General features: G+C 42.4%; 1 protein-coding gene across 1 annotated transcript in view; it reads left to right on the top strand.

The window, feature by feature from the left end:
* The window catches only part of tmem108 (transmembrane protein 108), a 46,621-nt gene that overhangs the window by 24,737 nt on the left and 1,643 nt on the right, over positions 1 to 20,241 (top strand). The window contains exons 2-3 of the mRNA XM_083936059.1: positions 6,324 to 6,407; positions 17,997 to 19,256. Coding sequence (XP_083792185.1) covers positions 6,368 to 6,407; positions 17,997 to 19,256 — 1,300 coding nt within the window. The 5' untranslated portion in view covers positions 6,324 to 6,367. The remainder of the gene's footprint in view (positions 1 to 6,323; positions 6,408 to 17,996; positions 19,257 to 20,241) is intronic.

Raw genomic sequence — 20,241 nt, forward strand, 5'->3', positions numbered from 1 at the left:
TTGATACAGAAAACGTTAGCCCAACATTTTTCATGCTGGTCAAAGTTTATATAGTGTGTATAAAGTTTATATATCTGCAGGTCGACCTATAACAACTCGTGCATCGATCTCGACCACACTAGTCACACTATTTATGCCTCTATCTTCTATTTTTTTATGTTATTATAAGAGGATGCCGTCTCCATTCTTAATGCCACCTACAAAGCATGTATCTTGCTACTTCACGTAGGCTGGCATCTGTACTCAGTTTGGATTTGTGACATTTACAGCACTTTTAGGGATGATATGACAGTAGATAAAAGTCAAATATGCTCTTTTTTTCCTCTGAGGTTGCCCGGCACCTCATTTTGGTTCACCTGTAATGATTCCATCAGTGGTAAAAGCACTACACACACTTTCTTGAGCTCTTAAATTTTTAAAGAAACAATATTTTGCTAATATGTTGACTTACATGCACAATGGAATGTTTTTTACCTTTCCTTCTTCGGTGTAACCAAATGAAGTATAGTCGTGACTGGTTGGAGCAGGGAGGGTGAAGTGTCTCCTCCGGTGCTACTTCAGTGTGAACGGCATCCTGGGAGCCTAATGTTCTTTTAATGGCTGGTGTGTCGCTGTACCTGTATCCGGGCAGAGCCTGGAGGGGAGTGATGGTGCTGATTGATAACCCTCACATCCTCTGCCAGCCTTCATGACACAGCACCTAGCAACTCATCCTGCCAGGTCTTACCATGAGGGGCCACGCATTCTACTCACGACAGTGACTCAGCAAGTGGCCGTCTTCGGGGATGGAGAGATTCGAAAGCTCCCTGGAAGCCTGCTTTGTAGTTCTTGCTGCTTGCATTTAATTTAGGCCTGTTGTTGCATGGAATCAATACTTGTAATCATTCAATTGTTGTGTGTATCCTGGCTGGACAATTAAGTTATCAAAGCCCCAGAGTCTCACTGAGTCACTGGCACTGCTTTTTAACCCTCCCACTGACAAAAAAATGGTTTCATAACAGAATTGTTCACAGCTGTAATCAGTAATCAGCTTCCCCGTTACACAATAAGCCACAGTCTCACATGGTCAATGCCAAGCAGTTGGTTGTTTTGCAAGGTCACCGAGATGGCATCAACACCCTCCTGAAGTACAGCTTTACTCCTGGATAACAGCCACAATCTCCGCTGGTTTGGGAAGAAACACACAGACAGAGCAAGACTGCAGAAACCGATCAGGAACTGTTTGCTGATTCCCGTCAAAGGGTAAAACCACATCAAAGGAAAAATGGGCACCCTCTGTGTGAGCACGTCCCCTGGGTCACTGAGGAAGGGCAGGGCTGAGGGAAGTTGGTTTCACACAGCTTGAAACTGAGCTTAGATCACATCAAGTGTGGGCTTTGATGCAATTCAGCACTGATGTAACCAGATTTTGATATGACCTCACTGTAAGTCACCTGTAAATGCTGAAAGACGATTATCTTGGACTTTGCGTCATCTTTTTCTCTGCATGCTGTCCAATTACTTCAGAGCCGCAGCTTTCACACTTCACATCTGTTTATTCTGTACGTCTGTCTTCAGACAAAGAGATAAACCAAAGCTTGAAAAGAAGAAGAAGAAGAAGAGGAAGAAGAGGAGGAGGAAAAAAAGCATCAGTTGTGATTGGAGGTCCAGTTATCTGTTGACGATGAGAGCACAACACCGTAGTTCACTCTGTCGTCGTTGCCTCCCACACTTCCCTTCCCTCCTCCTCCTCCTCTCTCGTGATGGAAAAGCTCTCAGGCTGCAGCCACTTTGGGCAAGCAGCCAGCCTGCTGCCACGGCTCCTATACATAACCGCAGAAAAGAGGGAAGTCCAAAATTAAAAGCATTGTTATCCCTGCGGTCCGTGGCCACAGAGAGTCAGAGCGACAGGCTTATTTCATTGTGACGTCTCGGGTGACCTTGGCTTTGGCCTCTAGTCTGCACCCCTCCAGACACACTATTCAGAGCTGCAGTCTGGGACCTTTGGGGACCAGGTCCTGTCAGCAGGACCGCAATCACACAAAGCCTGAACCCAGAGAAAAGTAGATTGTAACTGGATTTCTCACTCTGCCCGTGGTGAGTGGGAATTTCTGTAATTCCAAATCTTCTTTTTTTTATTTTTTACTGATTCAGTTGGAGCCCCAAAATGTCCTTGTGAATGAATTTGAATATGATTTACTATTAGGGTTGCTATGGTGATGGCTGTCGTCTGTATGCATGTCAGTTGCCATGCAACTTTCCCCCCCTCTCTCCAGTAGGAAGCTAAGCTGCTATGTATAAAGTGCTAAACTCATGATGTAAATCAGGAGAAAAGCTGTGTCAGTGTGATGCATTTTTAGATCTGATCTATTATTCTTAAAGCAGGTGTGTGTCCTAAAATGTTTCAGAAATGTAATCACTTTTCATCCTTTTAAATTTTCCTTTTTGGGGGGGAGGGGGGTGAAGGCCAAGCGGATTTAAATGTTTCCATATTTTCATTCTAATTTGCAATAAGGGCTTGGCAATATATCAATATTATATTGATACGAGATTGGATATTGTCTCAGATTTTGGAAATGGTAATGCGACCCAAGTGTTTCTTGGTGTTGCATTACAGTGAAGTGATGTCATTTTCTGAATTTATCAGACTGTGCTACAATATCCTGTTAATATCGGGACCGAGCTATTTGGTCAAAAATATTGTGAAATATGATTTTCCCTGTATCTCTCAGCCCTAGTTGGAATAAACAATTCCTCATCACTGCTGACATTAGGGCGGGTCAAAATTAATCAAACAGTTTATGCTAGGCACCTGTGAGGGCACCCAGCTGTCACTCAAAGCAGCACACCCTTGATTATTAAGACCTTTAACCTTAATATAATTTAAATGGACGAGTTATAGAAAAAAACACCCTGTACAGTTGATGTATTCCCATGAAAATTAGCTACCAAAATCACCTTTTTGTTCCAGCCTATAATGTTAATTTTTGCTGTACAGTTGGTCGTTTTAACATGGGGTCTATGGGGATCGATTTGCTTTGGGAGCCAGCCTTAAGTAGTCCTTGGACGAACTGCTGTTTTTGGCATGTCATTTTCCAGACCCGGAGGTTGCCGCTTGGAAATACCCCGTTGAGGTTAAAAGCATAGCAGAGAGGTTGATTAAAGTATTTTAGCAGTAGAGTCTGGCTTAATTTCTATGTGTACACAGAGTGGTCACATTGCAATGAATGAGGGGTTTGCATTTTGTGATGCAGTAGGAACGTCTGTGTGAACAGGCCTGCAGGACCTCCATTCAGCCAGTAGGAATCCCTTGTGCAGCAACAAGGATGTGATCCATCACCGGCTGTCCATCTACAAACAAGTCGGAGGTAGAACTGAATCCAGGTTTGGATCCGGTAACGAAACTGCCAGCAGCTGCCAGTGAACCTCTCATCCTGTCTGAGATTTTGGTCATGCTGCGACCCTGACTGTCATCTCATATTATCTTTTACCTGCACGTGTACACAGAGCTGAACTATGATTCAGCTCCCCAGCTGGAGGCCCAAGCAGCCTGTCTTTTGTCCGTGCAGCTTATCCTCCTTTCTTAGCAAAAAACCTTGCTCTGCTCTGTGATAAGTATAAATCAAACACTTCCTGCCACTATGTCAACTCTCCCCCACCCACCTCACCCTAGCCTCACCCCTCGTGCCCTGCAAATTAAAGAGCGTGTCTATGAGGCTGAGCTGGCCTGGCAGCGCTGATGAGGTGTAATCACCATTGAGAGGCTCAGCTGCTCTCTTCACACCCTGCCATTGAGCTCATTAGACCAGGAACATGACGGAAAGAAAATTAAAGCACAGAAAAACTGCGATGGAGCTGCTATCACTGCAGCGTTATGGTGACTGCAATGATGGGTTTGGGATGCTTGCAGCTACTGTCATTTCTTCAGATGTAAAGCTGAAAGAAATTCATTTTCTGCTGTTACTGCTGTATTCCCGCATGCCTCAACTTTTGCAATTGCTCGCACTATATTGAGTCTGAACCCACGCTATTATAGTAAAAGCTGTGCGTTACGAGCGGGGAAGCAGCGAGCATCTCCAGTCTCATTTTCTAAACGCATGAAACTAAATTCTGTGCATTCGTCATATATAAGTGTGCCTTGATAACCGGTTTAGTTGCTTGTGTTACATTATTGCTTTCATTCATCTTATCCTTTATTTCTCTGTGATAATAGAAGAGTGGAGCCAGGCGGAGACATAGAGAAGTGTTTTTCTAAATTGTTATTTGGTACAGTGCTGTGGCCATTATTTCATGCTTTTGATTTTCTCTCGTTAAGAGACAAACACCAGAAATGCATTACCGTTTCTGGTCATTTTGTGTTGTGCAACTGGCATTACTCATAAGCAACCAATTGCTAAGATAGATGAATAGATATTGTGGTCTCTATAGCTAATTTCCCCGTTCATGGTAACAGTACGCATGGATGGATTACTGAACGGGCCTACAGGGCACAGGCCAAGGGGCCCTGACTCTTAAAAGGTTGCTGGACAAAAAAAAAAGATCACAAAGAGATGCTTAATGACCAGAAGTATACACAAAATGACCAAAAATGACTACAAAGAAACAAAAAATGACTATAAGGATGCAAAACGACCACAAAGAGGTGCTAAATGACTGAAAATAGCCACAAAACAACCACTAGAGACATAGATGATGATAGACATGCAAAATGATTAAAAATAGATGACCAAAGAGAGAAACAAAACGACGACATAGAAACTAAAAATGTCTAAAAATAGAAGTAAAACCACCACAGAGATGCAAAACCATTAAAAGTGGGCATATATTGGGAATAAGGAGAAACAAAACGACAACATAGAACAAAGTCTTGAAATAAGTGTGCAATGACCACAAAGAAACCCAAAATTGCTACAAAATAACTAAACGTAGACTATTTGAATGTGGGTGTCTTGTTCCTACGCGGACAGAGTGGGGGGGGCCTCTCACATGTCTGTGCCCAGTGGCCCAGACACCGTACGGGGTGCTAGCTTTGAATGACGGGTGGATGCCCTCTCCAGTGGTGAGCATAGACTAAGGGGTTCATTGGGCCCAAGCAGTTCAACATTTTCCTCCTTTTGCTTGGACATGTTACCTCTACACCTTTATTCAAACAAATAAAAAAAAAAACATTTCCAAATAAATTGATTTATTGCTTCACATGGCTTAAAAGCATTGAAAGGCTGCCACAATGGCAGCAATATAAACAGGATGACGCAGACGTAGTGTGTTGTATCCTCAGAGAGGGGCTCCATTTATGAGAAATAAGTCCTTATGAAAGGATCAGCACCCTAGTACCCTGCACTGTTGTCGTCATCTCCCACAGAAGCACAGGTTGCCTGATACCAGACCTCTCCTTCTCCTTCTTCACTAATCCAATTTCACATGTCACACTCACAACAGATTATTCATGCAGGTAGGGGTGAAGGGTGCTGTGTGTGTGTGTGTGTGTGTGTGTGTGTGTGTGTGTGTGTGTGTGTGTGTGTATATATATGTTTGAATACACTTCTTTGGAAATGTGTCTGTTTATGTGGATTGTGCGAGTGACTGGTTTGGGCTCATGTGTTGCTCAAGGGCATTTCCATAAAGGGAGGCGAGAACACATGGAGTCACTCGTGTGTGTGTGTGTGTGTGTGTGTGTGTGTGTGTGTGTGTGTGTGTGTGTGTGTGTGTGTGTGTGTGTGTGTGTGTGTGTGTGTGTGTGTGTGTGTGTGTGTGTGTGTGTGTGTGTGTGTGTGTGTGTGTGTGTGTGTGTGTGTGTGTGTGTGTGTGTGTGTGTGTGTGTGTGTGTGTGTGTGTGTGTGTGTGTGTGTGTTTTCTTTCATTTACAACAGAAGGCTATCAGTGAGTCATTCTCCTAAAGAACACCCTTGGGCACTTGGCTGTCTCAGTACAAGGCTTACTGGTCAATGTTTAATGCTCCATAATTGGTTTTACTGACCAGCGCAGGATGCCAATGCTGATTTGAAGCCTAGCAGCTGAGTCTGACCACCACCACTGCACATCTACTTCTTTGTCTTTTATTGTGAAATGTGCGTTGTGTAAGGGTGTAATTCATATTCTTATCCGCTGTGAGAGGTGTAACTGTTTAATTCTTGTAATGACTCCCGGAAAACAGTCAAGGTTAAGCTGCACAATCTTATCTGAAATCCTTTCTTACTTTTCAATGTGTACTCTACTTAAACATAATCACAGTATATCACACTGATACTTGACCATGACTTGAATGTGATTTTGTTACCTGAGCGCTGATTTTCTTTTTAACTCTCTTTCTTGTTTGTCTCTCTCTGTGTGTCTTTTAACACTAGAGAACCATGAGCACTGTGGAGGAGGAACCGGATCACATGATACCATGAAGACAAGCCTGCAGGTCCTGCGCTGCCAGCTGCTGAGTGAGTAGACCCAAGGGGGGACGAGGGCATGAACAGGGTGTCCTGGATGTGCAACCGGGGGGCTGCGTTCTCTTGGTGGTTTGTCGTGCATAGAAATGAATTGCTGGAGACTCTGATGAATTCTTCAGGGAAAGTTAAAGGTGCCATATTAAGCTCATTTTCAGATTCATACTAGAACATGTTAACATGCTTTAATGTTTAAAAAACACATTATTTTTCTCATACAGTCTGTCTGAATAAACCTGTATTCACCCTGAAATGCTTCGTTTTAGCGCCTGTCTCTGTAAGACCCCCTTCTCAAAAAGCCCAGTCTGCTCTGATTGGTCAGTGTTTCTGGGTCTACTTGCATCTCTTAACTATCATTGCAGCGGGGGAATGAAGCAGCACTTTCCTACCTACTATAATATATATAGTTGTGACATCACAACGGTACAGGAGTCCTGACGGCTCGTTAAAAGTTTTCACATTTTCTAAAAACGGGCTGTGTGCATTTCTGTCAATTGGGAGTTTTGATACTTTCCCTGTATTTTTACAGCACCTCGGCCGGCTTTATAATCAAAAAAGACTCAAAAGAGAAATCTCACAATTACCATATGGGGCCTTTGAATTGTTGATATCAGATACTGTATATACATTTCTGTATCCCCTTAGATCTTGTTATAGTTGGAGTCTGTGCTGCTTTAAAATTCAGAGGACAGGATCAAGGCTCTGTCCACAGCTCTGGCAGGCTACCAGTGCAGAATGTCACATGAATATGGAGCATGGAGGAGGTCAGACTGGGACCCACCAGGCTCCTGGGCGGTTAGCTAAACAGGCTGATGATATCTGGTATGCACCCCCAAACTCCGCCTCAGGGCAGCGGAGCCAAAGGCTGCCTGACCAATTCTGCCTATCTCCCTCAGAAGTGATAAACTCTGACTGGACTGCTTTGAGCGAAGTGCTTTAAGCTGTAACAAAGGTGGAGCGAGTTCACATTGCAGCGGTTTAATCTAAAAGGAGGGAAGTCATGAGGCGTAGTTGCGGACTAGCTTCGTATAGACTTTATATTGAGACCATATTTCAGAGCCAGTCACTTTCTCTCTTTTAAAGCATAGTGCTCTCTTTTGCTGTGCAGTTGGAGATCCAAGTGAGGCTTGAGTTTCCTCGGGCACATTACACTTCCATCAGGGTTGCCTCTTTCCGGTGTGCAGAAAGCAGCAGAAAGGCCCACCTGAGATCTCTGTTTCTGTGCTATAGAGAGACATTTCTCATTTCTCTCTCTGTACCAGCCATCTGCAGGAGACAGATGTGCCTTAACATCCTTAGGCTACAGGCAAGAGAAGAGCAGATAGAAGAGAATTAAGATGGATGATCCCGCATCATGACAGTTGTCAGAGCAGGAAGAGTTTTCCTGTTGTTTTTTTGTTCTTCTGCCTTTTCTGTCAGTGTCTTATGCGGCCTTTGTGATGACAGCCCGAAAAGTAAGGCACCTCACTTGCAAAAAGTGTTTTGAAGCCAGCTTCTTGCAAGACCAGTTGTTGTTAAGTGTGTATGACTTCTGACATTGTCTCGTCTCATATGACTAAACTAAAATTGTTGCAACAGTTTGTAATTTTAAAGTGACCAACGACAGTTAAAAAAACCATCTGTGAGTGGAAAACATTGACAGTGTCTGTAATTGTAATGCAGTTATTTAACTTCAGGCCTGCAATTCGGTGTTCTCCCAGATTCCAGACAGCTTCCTGTTTAGCATTTGTCCTTCCTGTTAGCTCCTTTGCCGCTGTCACAGTAGCTAAATCATTTTCCCAGTAAACAGCACAAGGAGTCTTTGTTGTTCTTGTTTTCGCATTCTCCCTCCGCCTGATTCTCAGATAAACTCGTCTCTGTTCAAAGCCGCCGTAGCCCGAAAAACAATTTGCGGAGCATTCAAACAGGAAGCCATTATCCTGTTACGGAAGCTTTCCCCTCTTATCTCAGGGCTCACATCTGTAGTGCCCCCTCCCTGCTCCGCCTCTTCGCCGATCCGCCCATCCAGAAGTCCTCCTCCACCAGGACGGTTCCAGCGGTCCACAGGATGTGCCCTATCTGTCTGTTTCCACCCGCGGGACTTAAATGGTAGACGAACACACCCAGGAGCAAACCAAAGGAATTTGTCTGTTTGTGCTACTGTGAAGATGACACTCTATTTATACGCCCAGGACATGTATACTCCTCTACATGAGGATGAATCCCAGAAGGATCTGTGTTTGCGTTTATGAAGTTAGTGTTAACTGTCAGGCAGTCATACTGCTGTAGTAGCACTGATGGTAGTATTGGTACTCAGGTAGTGCTAATAGTACTGCAGTAGTACAGTAGGTAGTGTCCAGTGAAGTGAGTCCGAGCCGATGGCGCTCTGTTCAAGGGTGATAATCCAATCTTGCCAGCAGTTAGTCAGACAGTTCTCCTGTCGGCCTGCTGATAAAAGGTTCTGTCTGCCTGAAGCTGATGGATCTGATCTGTTTCTGTGGCTCGCTCTGACGGCACATCAAAGCTTAAAATAAAAGTGTTGGACACCTTCAAAGAACTCCCCCATTTAAGGCTTATGATTACTTTGATTTGGGTCTGTCAGCCTTTATCCTCGAAAGTGAGATATGAATTCATTTTGTATTAGGCGAGTGGAGCTGCGGTGTGTGTGTGCCGGTGTGATGTGATAAAGGCTCATTGGTATTCTGATGAGCACTGTAGATAAAGCCTTCTCCATTTGCCCTGAGGGATTTGGGGGGATCCCAGGGTGGTTTGTCCGTTGCTGTAGAGTGGTTGTGATTAGCATATACGAGGCTAAATGTGATCCGTGGAGGGCCGGCTAGGTTGTGAGGAGGACTTCCTTAATTATTGGTTATGGTCCAATGCCCTGGGGCTTACAAAGCAACGGTAATGCATGTTTATATCCTATTAGATAACAGGTGGACATACAGTGATTCCTTTTAGTTCTTGTACATTTACATCTAATGGCTTTATGCAGAATAACTTGCAGTAAGAGTGCAGGCAAATGGTCTGTCTCTTTAGACACTACTGTGTGGGTGTATATTTATTATTCAAGCACCGTTGGTCTAGTGTCTTAGGCAGAGACTGTATATAAAGATGGACGACACGTCTCTACTTCCTCCCACTGTACAAAAGTGAAGCAAGAATATCCCAGATACTTGTAGTTATTGTAATAAATTTTCAGGCCTGAATCTGCATAGGTGTCTGGCCCATACATGCGCCCGACCGTTAGCGTTAGTCGATCACAGCTGTCAATAATGACATTTCATCCCGTTTCATAGCATCAAATAGCTAATTTAAACCAAACTCATTAGAAAAAGGAACACTTGAACATACATGAGCATGAGCAGAACTACCTAAAGTGACAGAAAGCATCTTTGGGAAAAATTATTTGAGGTGTACTTCAATTCAAGATTCAATTCAAGATTCAAGAAGCTTTATTTATCCCGAGGGAAATTATTGTGCAACAGTTTCGATACAAAGGCGGAAAAGGATCAGAGTAACAATAAGCATAAACATAAATCAAATCAAAAAAAAGCTAACGTCAGATAAATCAAGCAATGAACCAAGTGTGACAGAGTGCAACAGACGTCGTGGTTAAGCGTAGGTATATACAATATACAACAATACGCAGCGTGCAGTTTAGCAGCAGATTGAAATAAAATAAGTACAAACTAGATAAGTGAGAAGGAGCTCAGTTCCCCCTGTGTCCTGACTGCTAACAAGGAGGTGGCGGGTTTATGAACAGTCTATGTTCATAGATCAGGCAGATCCATTTAAAAACCTTAACTGGAGAAATTACACTTTTTATAGAACTGTTTTGATCACATGGTCTTCACTTTAACATATAGTCTTTCATGCTGGGTGATAAAATGTTCAGAAACTGTAAATGAACAATTATAATTAATCATTTTAGATTTTTTTTCTGTTAATGCTTACAGGTAAAAACAATGTGAACAAATAAGAGCACTGATGCCCCTGAAAATGATGGCGCTAAATTCAGTGAGCTACTACTTAACCTGTCCTTGGTGGTACAAAACCTCCATTTACTTGGGATAACGAGTTACCAAAATTGTCCATAAAACAAGATACCTTCAAGGTAGCGTAACTCTTTAGAACAAGCCTCACTTTGCTTCTAGGTGGGGAGTCTGAACACTAAAAGATTCACATTTCAGCTTTTGTTCAGATGATTTTTTAGGGCTTGATGATACCTGTTCTGCTGGCAGATTCAGCTCATTACAAAAACACATGGGACCAGATGTTCACAGTGTTGGACATGTCTTGTAAAATAAATAACAGTTGAGAAAAGAATCATTCCCATTAAAAGTCCTGTTAAGTACAGATGATCCAGGTTCTTACTGAACTATTGGTTGTGTCTTTCATCCCATGACTTGAACATGGACATTACCCTCTAAATAACTGCAATCAAATATTAAATCTATTTGGTTTTGTGGTTGTTTTTTTTCCACAGGGGCAGTGCATATGAATGAACATTTAAAAAAATGCTAAAATGCTATTTTTTTTTATTTGCAGTCCATGGAGTAGAAGAATGTCAAATAATCTTCAATCTTATATTTTTTTAGTCTCAGGACTACAGAAGAATATAAGATTAAAATTGAAACAGTTCTGAAAGTAATTTATACGCATGTGGCGCAACAACAGATAAAGAACATTAATGTAAGTAAAGTACAGCACATCATTATGAAATATTGTCATGTATTTAATCTTTCTTGTGTGTTTTGTATCATGTGACCTTGGCCAGAGTATCACTGGCTGTTATTTTGCTCCCTATACATACACTTCTCCCTTTATTCCCCGTTGTGCTGCCTGTAGCAGGGAGATGACAGAGCAGTCACAGTTCAGAAGTACAGCCTGACGAACCGTCACAAGCTTTATTGATGGATGAATTTGCAGCTCCTATTTTTGGCTTCCTGTGTAGAGCTCTCAATTCAAATAGTGTCCCCGCCAGCTGCCCTGCCCACTGATGATGCGACACAACCGGCCTCGCTCCAGCACTTGCCTCATAGGCAGATTGTCACTGTGCATTCGAGCCACATCGTTCTCCATCTCATGTAGCATGAGGTGACCCCTGGAAAGAAAGATAAATATCCCACCATCCACGGAGGATTGATCATGCAGCCGGGGCAAGTGCATAAGCACTGATAGCCTGCATACCCCTCACTAAGTGCTACAGTATGATTGATTAGTGCCCCTGAACAATGTGGTTCTTCTTGAGTCTGACGAGTGGAAGTTTCAGAGTTTCATCAGCAGGAGTAAATGTTATGATGTTGTTTTATTTCACCTCCAGTGTAAGTTTAGATTCAGTGACAGCCTCTCTGGCCCCTGTCCCTTGACATTGAGTCTAATAATGAATGATTGGTGGGACAAAGCCTGCATTGGATCAGTGCGCAGGATCCTGCTTTGCAACATGATTTATTGATGTCCCTGATGGCATCAATGGAGGACTTCAACGAATGTCACCGGCTTCCTATGCATTCAAAAGAGCCCTAATTCAGCAGGTTTTCCTGCATAAATTGCCCCTCCCCCTATATATCCTGAGTGTAGGTAATGAAAAACAGGCAGCATCAGTCAAATAAATGGGGGTATAATCTCACACTAATTTCACCTGGACGTTTTTTGTCTCCATGATATTAGCATGTGCTATTCTGAGGTGATCAGCTGGGTGATAAAGATAGTGAGGGCAACAGGTTTGTGTGAGTGATAACAGAGTGAGCTGTGTGTCGCTCTCCAGTTCAGAAGAGTAGAAAGACCTTTAACTCCGTGTCCCTGTTGTAATTTAACACACCACTTTTGCTGTTTTGCGTCTCAAAGATTGAGGATCCTTGTTGTTCGCCTCCTCTTTTGCGTCATCACTACTGAAAATGGACTCTTTTTGTGGGTGTTTTGTGGTGCTTGTGAGAAAATATCCTGTCAGACTAAAAGCAGCCAACAGGCACAATGGTAAAAAAAATCATGCTGAGTTGTTGCTGAGCAAGACAATGTTTTTAAAAATGCCTCCTATATTCGCCTTTCCCTCACACCTTCTTTCCTTTGAGTGTCTTTTTTTGGAACTTATAATTGAACCTTTTTACCTTTGTTCATGTCTTATCATTGATATAACTCATCCACTCATCCCTCTCTTACTCCCCTCTACACCTTCGGCGTCCTCGTTGCACATTTTCCACCCTGTCCGACCTTGCTATTCTTCCCCTTTGCCATCCAATTTTCTCATGTTCTTCCCGGTGCTTCAACTCAATAAGGGATGTTCATAAAGCTCAATTCACTTCTCGGGTCTTTTCAATCATTTTTCTAGTTAATTCACCCACTGTGCCTGCTTCCCCGCTGCATGTCTTTGTGTAGGTCGGCATGGGTTCTCTGTCTGCGTTCACCGTGCTTACGCTCTCACTCCATCAGCCAGTCGCATAATAATAGCAATATAACATAAAGTGCATAACATATTGACCCAGAGAAACTTGCATTGAAGATCTGACAAGAGAAAAACGTCACTGAGAACATTGAAAGGTCTATTAAGAAGATATGGGCTGGAGAACATATATATGCTCCCATTAAGGCTAACCCAAAACACTCAGTTACATTGGTGCCAGTGTTTTTGTTCTAGGCGACACAGTGGTGTGGGGGTTAGCACTGTCGCCTCACGGCAAGAGGGTTCCAGGTTCAAATGCTGGCTGAGGCCCTTCTGTGTGGAGCCTGTGAATGTTCTCATTTGTCCAGGTCATCGTTATCCCCAAAGCAATTTCAGCCAAAAGCAACTGGACTTTGTCATTTGTGTAGGACAAATTTTCCTAGACAAATAACCAAGTCCAGTTGCTTTTGGCTGAAATTGCTTTGGGGCCCTTCTGTGTGGAGTTTGCATGTTCTCCCTGTGTCTGCATGGGTTTTCTCCGGGATCTCCAGCATCCTCCCACAGTCCAAAGACATGCAGGTGTTAGGTTTATTGGTGACTCTTAATTGTGCCCTGTGATAGACTGCCGTCCTGTCCATGGTGTACCCTGCCTCGCAACCCCGTTAGGGACAAGCGGTTGAAGATGGATGTTTCTTTTGCGCTTTTTTGGTTGTGCATTTTGTTGCTTCCTTCCTTTAGCTAGCTGGCTAACTCTTTGCAGAGCTTCCAAGGCTGGTTACAAAAATGTCTGTTACATAAATAAAGCAACTTGCAGGACACCGGTACCACATGCCACACTTTGACAGATATGTCAGCTCAAGATAGCTAACATTATACACATTAAAAAAGTGAATGCAGCCACTAGCATCAACAGTGCTAACCCAAACTACGGTGCACAGAGTTAGCTCTACAGCCAAGGGAGCTGAGACAAAACCATTAACAAGCAGCTTGGGTTAAAATCAGAGAAGATCCCCCTGCACAACTAACATTAGCTATATATATATATATATATATATATATATATATATATATATATATATATATATATATATATATATTATTTTTAATTTTTTTAGACATTCATAACATTCTGCAGTTTCCAAAGTTTGGGATTTTTGTTCCACTGAAAAATAACCATGTAGGGTGTTGAATGCTTCTTATCTTCACTATGTACTCGGCACTAATGAATATATGGGCAGTCAGATGTGTGAGTGCAAGCTTACTTAAAAAGCAGATTCTTCCCTTTAACATCTTTGATGATGCAGTCTTTAATAAAATATGAGATTAAACTGCAAAGCCCCAAAATGAATATTAATCTCTATGTTGATTCGCTCAGGGTGAAACTACATGTTTCTGAAATCAGAAGACTGGCTTTCTGTTTATTTAGTTGTGTGTGTGTCAGAGCAGTAAGTTAGTCCATTTCTGATACAGCTTAGTTTGTAAAGGGAGTCTGGGTGTTATGTTTTATTCAGTAGAAGCAATAGAAGCAGTAGAAGAGTGTCATGTTGCCAGGTTGTGACAGCCAGGTTTGGGTACTGATTGAAGATACGACAACAGCATTAAAATTCTCGCTCCTTATTTGCCTTTTTTATCTTTTTTACCTACAACTTCTTACAACTGATAGTTTATCATCTTTCAATGGAGTCACATCATAACAAAATCTTATATTGAGATGCACAATTACATTGTCTAGATTGATAATAATAAGCACATTCTAATCCAGGTTTTTCAGAAACTCTAGTGTGAAATATTTTGAGTTATTATATTTCGCACTAAAGTTCCTAATACTCAATATTTTCATACTAAACTATTTATTTATGGAATTACCTGAGAACATGTTATATTGTGATATATATTGAGATATAAAATGACTGTACTCTACATTTCTTTTGTTAACGTTAGTGTTTAATATATTTGTTTATTGATTTTGTTATAATAATGCTTTTATTTGTTATTCAGATAAGTCTTATCTCTCATTCATATTGTGTTTTTGTCCGTGCACCGTTTTCATTTTAGAATAATTTGTGAAACCTAATGTCTTTTGAGCATGTCAATCCTCTTAATGTGTCCTAATGTGACCACTATTCACATTACAGACGATCAACAATACCCCAGATGCTTAAGCTTTGATAGCCAGGGTTTGTCTGTTTTCCAATTCCCTGTCTAAAGGATCATCTTAGAAGAGACAAGCATTCATAAATCAAGGATGGCCATGTGTGTTATCTCCTCAGATATGAGTCTGGAGTGGGCTCCGTGGATTAGAGACGTGACAGGCTTGGTTAATGGAAGACAGGGCCTGGACCCTCTATCCTGGTAGTCTGTGTGATTGAGTATGGAGGAATATGATTAATGATTCAGAGGCTCAGCTTAAATAGTCAGTGCTTTGGGGTTCTGCTGCGGTGTATTTTGAATCCCAGTGAACAAAGAGAATGGAGAAGATTTCTATGTCAAAGATATTTAAGATTACTGATATAAACTGTTGCCTGGGACATTGGTCTTTTCTCTTTTTCTTTCTGCAACCGATTTCTTTTCTCACCTCTTCTCCCATCTCCATCTCCTCTACCCCTCTTGGTAATGGAAACTTGGTTTCCATAGTTACTGAGCTGAACTGAGCTGAACTGAGTTAAACGATGGCCACGACATCTGGGTCACATTGATGGCTTTAGACGCTGTCTGCTCTCTATGACTCTATAGCTTTTGTTCGGGTTTATGAATGCCAAAACAATGCGTCCTTAATTATTATCCTTAATTCTCTCCATCCACAACCTCTGTAGCAAAGACCTTATGAACCCCACCTCTGCACGTCTGTATGTATAAAATGTTCTTTGTGTATTTCATGTCTGCACCTTTTTTTTTTTTAAAAGATACCCATCCAGCCCTGTGTGTGCATATTTAAGACTGCTGCTTATTAACCCAGCTAAATTTGTATGGCAGGGCTGGGTTTTATAACAAAAATATATTTCAATAAGGTTTTTGTTGATAATATATATGTCATGACATTTATGGATTGCCCTAAATGGCTTTTGAAAGGATCTTTAGTGAATGACTAAGCATTATTTCAGTGACTGTTATTAAATAATAAGGCTGGCCATATTCTACATTCACCTTTTTGTCAATAAATCAACAATTAACTGATCCTACCAAAAAGGTGTAAGCCTGATATTGAGTGCCATAGAGCTCCATTGTTGTCCAAAAAACTATTAAAAACACATCCATCACTGTTGCACTGGGTGTCACGTTTCTTTATTAACATGATCACGCACGCTGTAGTTTAATTTTAGTCACTCCCACATACACTGTCCTCCAGCCATTAACACGCAGTTAACGCCACTGCTGAAAATAGTCCCTGACGAATGATTTCTTCCTGTTTTTTGTACAGTTTTCAAAAAAAACTACAGTGCTGCTAGGAAGTTACTGGGCCTTTTAACTTTACAGCTTGAGTAAGGATGAATGCACTGGTGGCACAGACAGGTTTGGAAGTGTTTATACAACCTAATTGGTTTAGGTATTTTCATGGGATTTGGTTAAAATGAGAAATATACAGTATATTGACAGCCTTGGCCTTTTATGCCAAAGGTTCCGGGGTTTTTTTCAGCCAAGGACCCCTTACAAGATATCCGGTCTTTAAGTCTTTAACGCCCTTTCAAAGTACTACTTCCAGGTCCAAGCTGGTCCAGGCCTTGTATCTCTACAATGCTGCAGTGCTGTGTTCCCCGTTGTTTGAACAGAACAATAATTGTTCTTTTACCACTTTCCCATCAATGAAAATGTGTCTCACTGAAGACAGAAGTGATGGTTAGAAGGTTCACAGGATCAGTCGTTGTTGTTTGTTTTGTTCAACGGAGCATTTTGACCCAGAAATGGTATTTTGAAAAGGGCGTTACGTCAGACTTAAAGACTGGACAGTGAAAAGTTTTCAGATCCATTCATTAAAATGATCATTATAATATATATTACAAAACGCTTCCTAGTTCAACAAATCACATTTTCATTTTTTAATATATAATAGCTTATAGATTACGTTCTAATCTAAGAAATCTATAACTCTTGTGTTCTGCAAATATGCTTAATACATGTCAAATATCTTTCTACTACAAATGTGCCTCAAAATAACCTGCAAACTTGTATTCTCACAGCGTCTTCAGTTCAGCATCCTGTGGCAGAACATGCTGCGTAACCTTAATCGGACATAATTTAGAGATTATTAGCCTCGTGTTACTGCATGTTCTGTTCTCAACTGATGCATAGAAATCACCTGGTGGGAGTCCCACTAATGGCGTCACATTTACTGTGTTTAACAGTGTCAATAAGGGGTAGAGGGGAGGGAGCAAAGGGGAAATTAATAAGCCTTTTAATGTCCCTCCCTCTAAGACTTTCTTGCTGTCTAATAGCAATAGGACCAATATTCCCCACAGGCAGCTGCTAATGGCTTGTCACTACACAGCCTCATTATGGGATAGAGCTTAAGAAAGTGAATCTGTCAGGTTCTCTGGGATGGTTTTGACATTATGACTGACATGAATCTGTTCACTGTAAAAAAACAAAACAAAAAAAAACCAACTCTATCCTAGTAATTTTAGTATTGAACATGAAGAGAGGGTCAATTTCACATTTACTTGATAATTTGTTCCAGAAAAAGTACTTATCCAAACAATCTATTAAGACACAGTGCAAAACATGAACAAAACGATTAAAACTCCACTGAAAAGGTTTGAAATATGCCACTAAGTTACCTTTTGTCCGTGTTATCTGGAGATCGGAATAAAAATAATTGCTTGTTTTTTTTATGACCTCTGTAAAAAATGGACTCAAGAATTTATGCAGAGTAACAAAGCCACCAAATCCTCCCAGTTGTATATATGCATGGGTACACACACAGTGTAACCCCTCTAGTGAATAATGTAGTTATTAAAGGACTCGTCCGGTGAAACTAGGTGAGTGACAAACACAGCGGTTCATTAGATTAAAGGCTGAGGAGAAAAATGAATGCGAGACAAGGCTCCTCTGAACACCTGAGCAGTCAGCTTCAGCTCTTCTAGCTTTGCGAGGCAAGGTCTGGGACGTAAAGACAGACGGACATGCTAAACACACTGACAGGGGACTAATCCAATAATTCATGAAACTAAAGGGATATTTTACATCATCTCGTGCTAATAACGATCTTTCTCTCTCGTTCTCTACAGGTGTTCTAGCATTCCTAGCACTGCTAGTAGGACTGGTGTCAACAGCACAGGAGCTGTACCTCAGCCCGACATCCCAGGACTCTGTCTCCATGGCAGCCGCTCACAGCATCCCCCTTTCTCCCCCAAAATCTGTCCCCCTGGACTGGCATCAGGAAGGCTCCAGTAGTGGGGAATGGTCGCCCAAAGGAGGCACTCACCCCTCAAACATCATCCTCCCTACTGTTGCCCTCCACCCTTTGGCCTTGCTTCACACAACCCAGACCTCCAGCCTGGCCCATGACGGCCCTCCCATTCATGATATGACCCCAAACACTGTGCACTCTGAAAGTCAGAGCTTTGATATTGTAAGCCAAGGCCACATGCACAAGTTGGCCGGGGTACATGAAGTCCATAACCCAGTTACTGTCAGCACTAACCAGGCCAGCAGCAGTGGCAGCCCTACATCTCCCAGCACAGCTGTTGCAAATATAGATGTGGAAGCTCCAAGTCCCCCGACTCTTGTGTCCAGCTCCGGATCAGACAGAGGAGATACGCTCGCTCCACATCACGTAAAGCCTCTGAAGTTGAGTGTGGCGGAACCCACCGACAACGGACGGCAGCAAGTTCCATATGTGGAGCGCCCCTCCCTTTCCTCTTCATCGATGAATGCTGACCCAGCACTAGGCCTGAAACTCAGGGAGCGTGTTCAGGGTGCCCCAGAGCTGGCTGCACACCACGCCATCACCCTGAGGGAGGTGCATGGAGTGAACGAGCCCCCCACAAGTGAACTGGTGATAGAGCTGAAGGATGTGTCTGTGACTCCGGTCCAGAGTCCACCTGAGAAGCTAACTTTCACCACTTCCACTCCAGCGCTGTTCACTGATCTCGGCCTCAAGACACAGAAACCAACAATCATCCCAAACAACCACACCGCAGCCAACGAGACCACCACGGAGGAGGGTCGGGGTCATGCTGTTCACAGTAACGGCACAGACGATGCCCCTCTGGGACAATGGTTGGGGAATGTGACTGCATACGGAGGGCTGCTCCCCAACAGCAGCTCAGTCGAGGAGACTCAGGGGAACAGCTCGGAGTCCCTTTCCACAGCCAGCGGGAACTTCCTGAATAGGCAGGTGCCTGCCACTACCCAGGACCCCTGGACGCCCGGCAACAGCTCAGGCCCCACTGTGGACTCCCCGCCGTCCCGCATGACCATCTGCTTGAGCAGGATGGACATTGTGTGGATCGTGCTGGCCATCAGTGTGCCTGTGTCCTCATGCTGTAAGTAATGTCAGAGCAGCCTGAAAACGGTGAAATTAATGAATGTAAAAGGTGCCAAATTACTTTAGAGTTTGGCTGACATTGACTGTTACTATTATTTAAAAATAAATAAATCTAAGAAATAGTTCTACATTTTAAGAAGTTGGCTCATGTGCTTCATTGCAGAGAGTCATATGAGAAAGTCTATAATACGCTCACGCTTCAGAGTATTATCAATCTTCTTATCTAAGTCTTAGAAAAAGAAAGCAGTTTTTGGCTAGAATGTCCTTCAAGGGAACTCTCTCTCTAACAGAGTCTTACTTTTCTTCAACCGTCCCGCTTACAAGCTGTTTTTTCATACCAACTCTGGACAATGTCCGACCAATCAGGTGCGAGATTTTCAGTGTTAGACACGTTCTCACCTTCTCTCCCCTGAAATACTCTGTTTGAAGTTCCCGAATCTAGCTGTCTCTCCAGTTAGACCTTTTTGTTGGTGTCATTGTGTAAATGGCCCTTCTTCTTCACCATAGGATGTTTTGCCAGTTTCACGCGACTGTTATGAACGAAATGCCATTAGCACAACCGCTCACTTACTGTGAATTCCCCGACCTGCTCCATTCACACATGGGTTCAACCGGACATTGCAGGGTCTTTGCTCAGGGAGCTAGCAGGGTTAAGTCAGTTTAATGTCCAACACATTCGGACATATGCTTTCTCACATATAGCTCCTCCTTATAATATCGAGATAGTTTCAGGTTTGCAGTGCATGTGCAAAAAGGGTTTAAGTAATCTCGCTCAATTTTTAGGAATGCCTTTTGACAGCCCCCAGACATCCTTCAGGATCTTGTTGCATTAAATTGAACATAAGAGTATTTTTCACCAAGCAAAGCCGCACCTTTAGGTAAAACATTCCTTTTTGCATTTTAGTCTGTTGGAAATGGAGAAATAAGATTTTCCCCTCTGATAATAAATGATTCTCTTGTATGACTCCTGAAAATGTCTTTCT

This window comes from Echiichthys vipera (assembly GCF_963691815.1).
Source record: "Echiichthys vipera genome assembly, chromosome: 21".
Lineage (NCBI taxonomy): Eukaryota > Metazoa > Chordata > Actinopteri > Perciformes > Trachinidae > Echiichthys > Echiichthys vipera.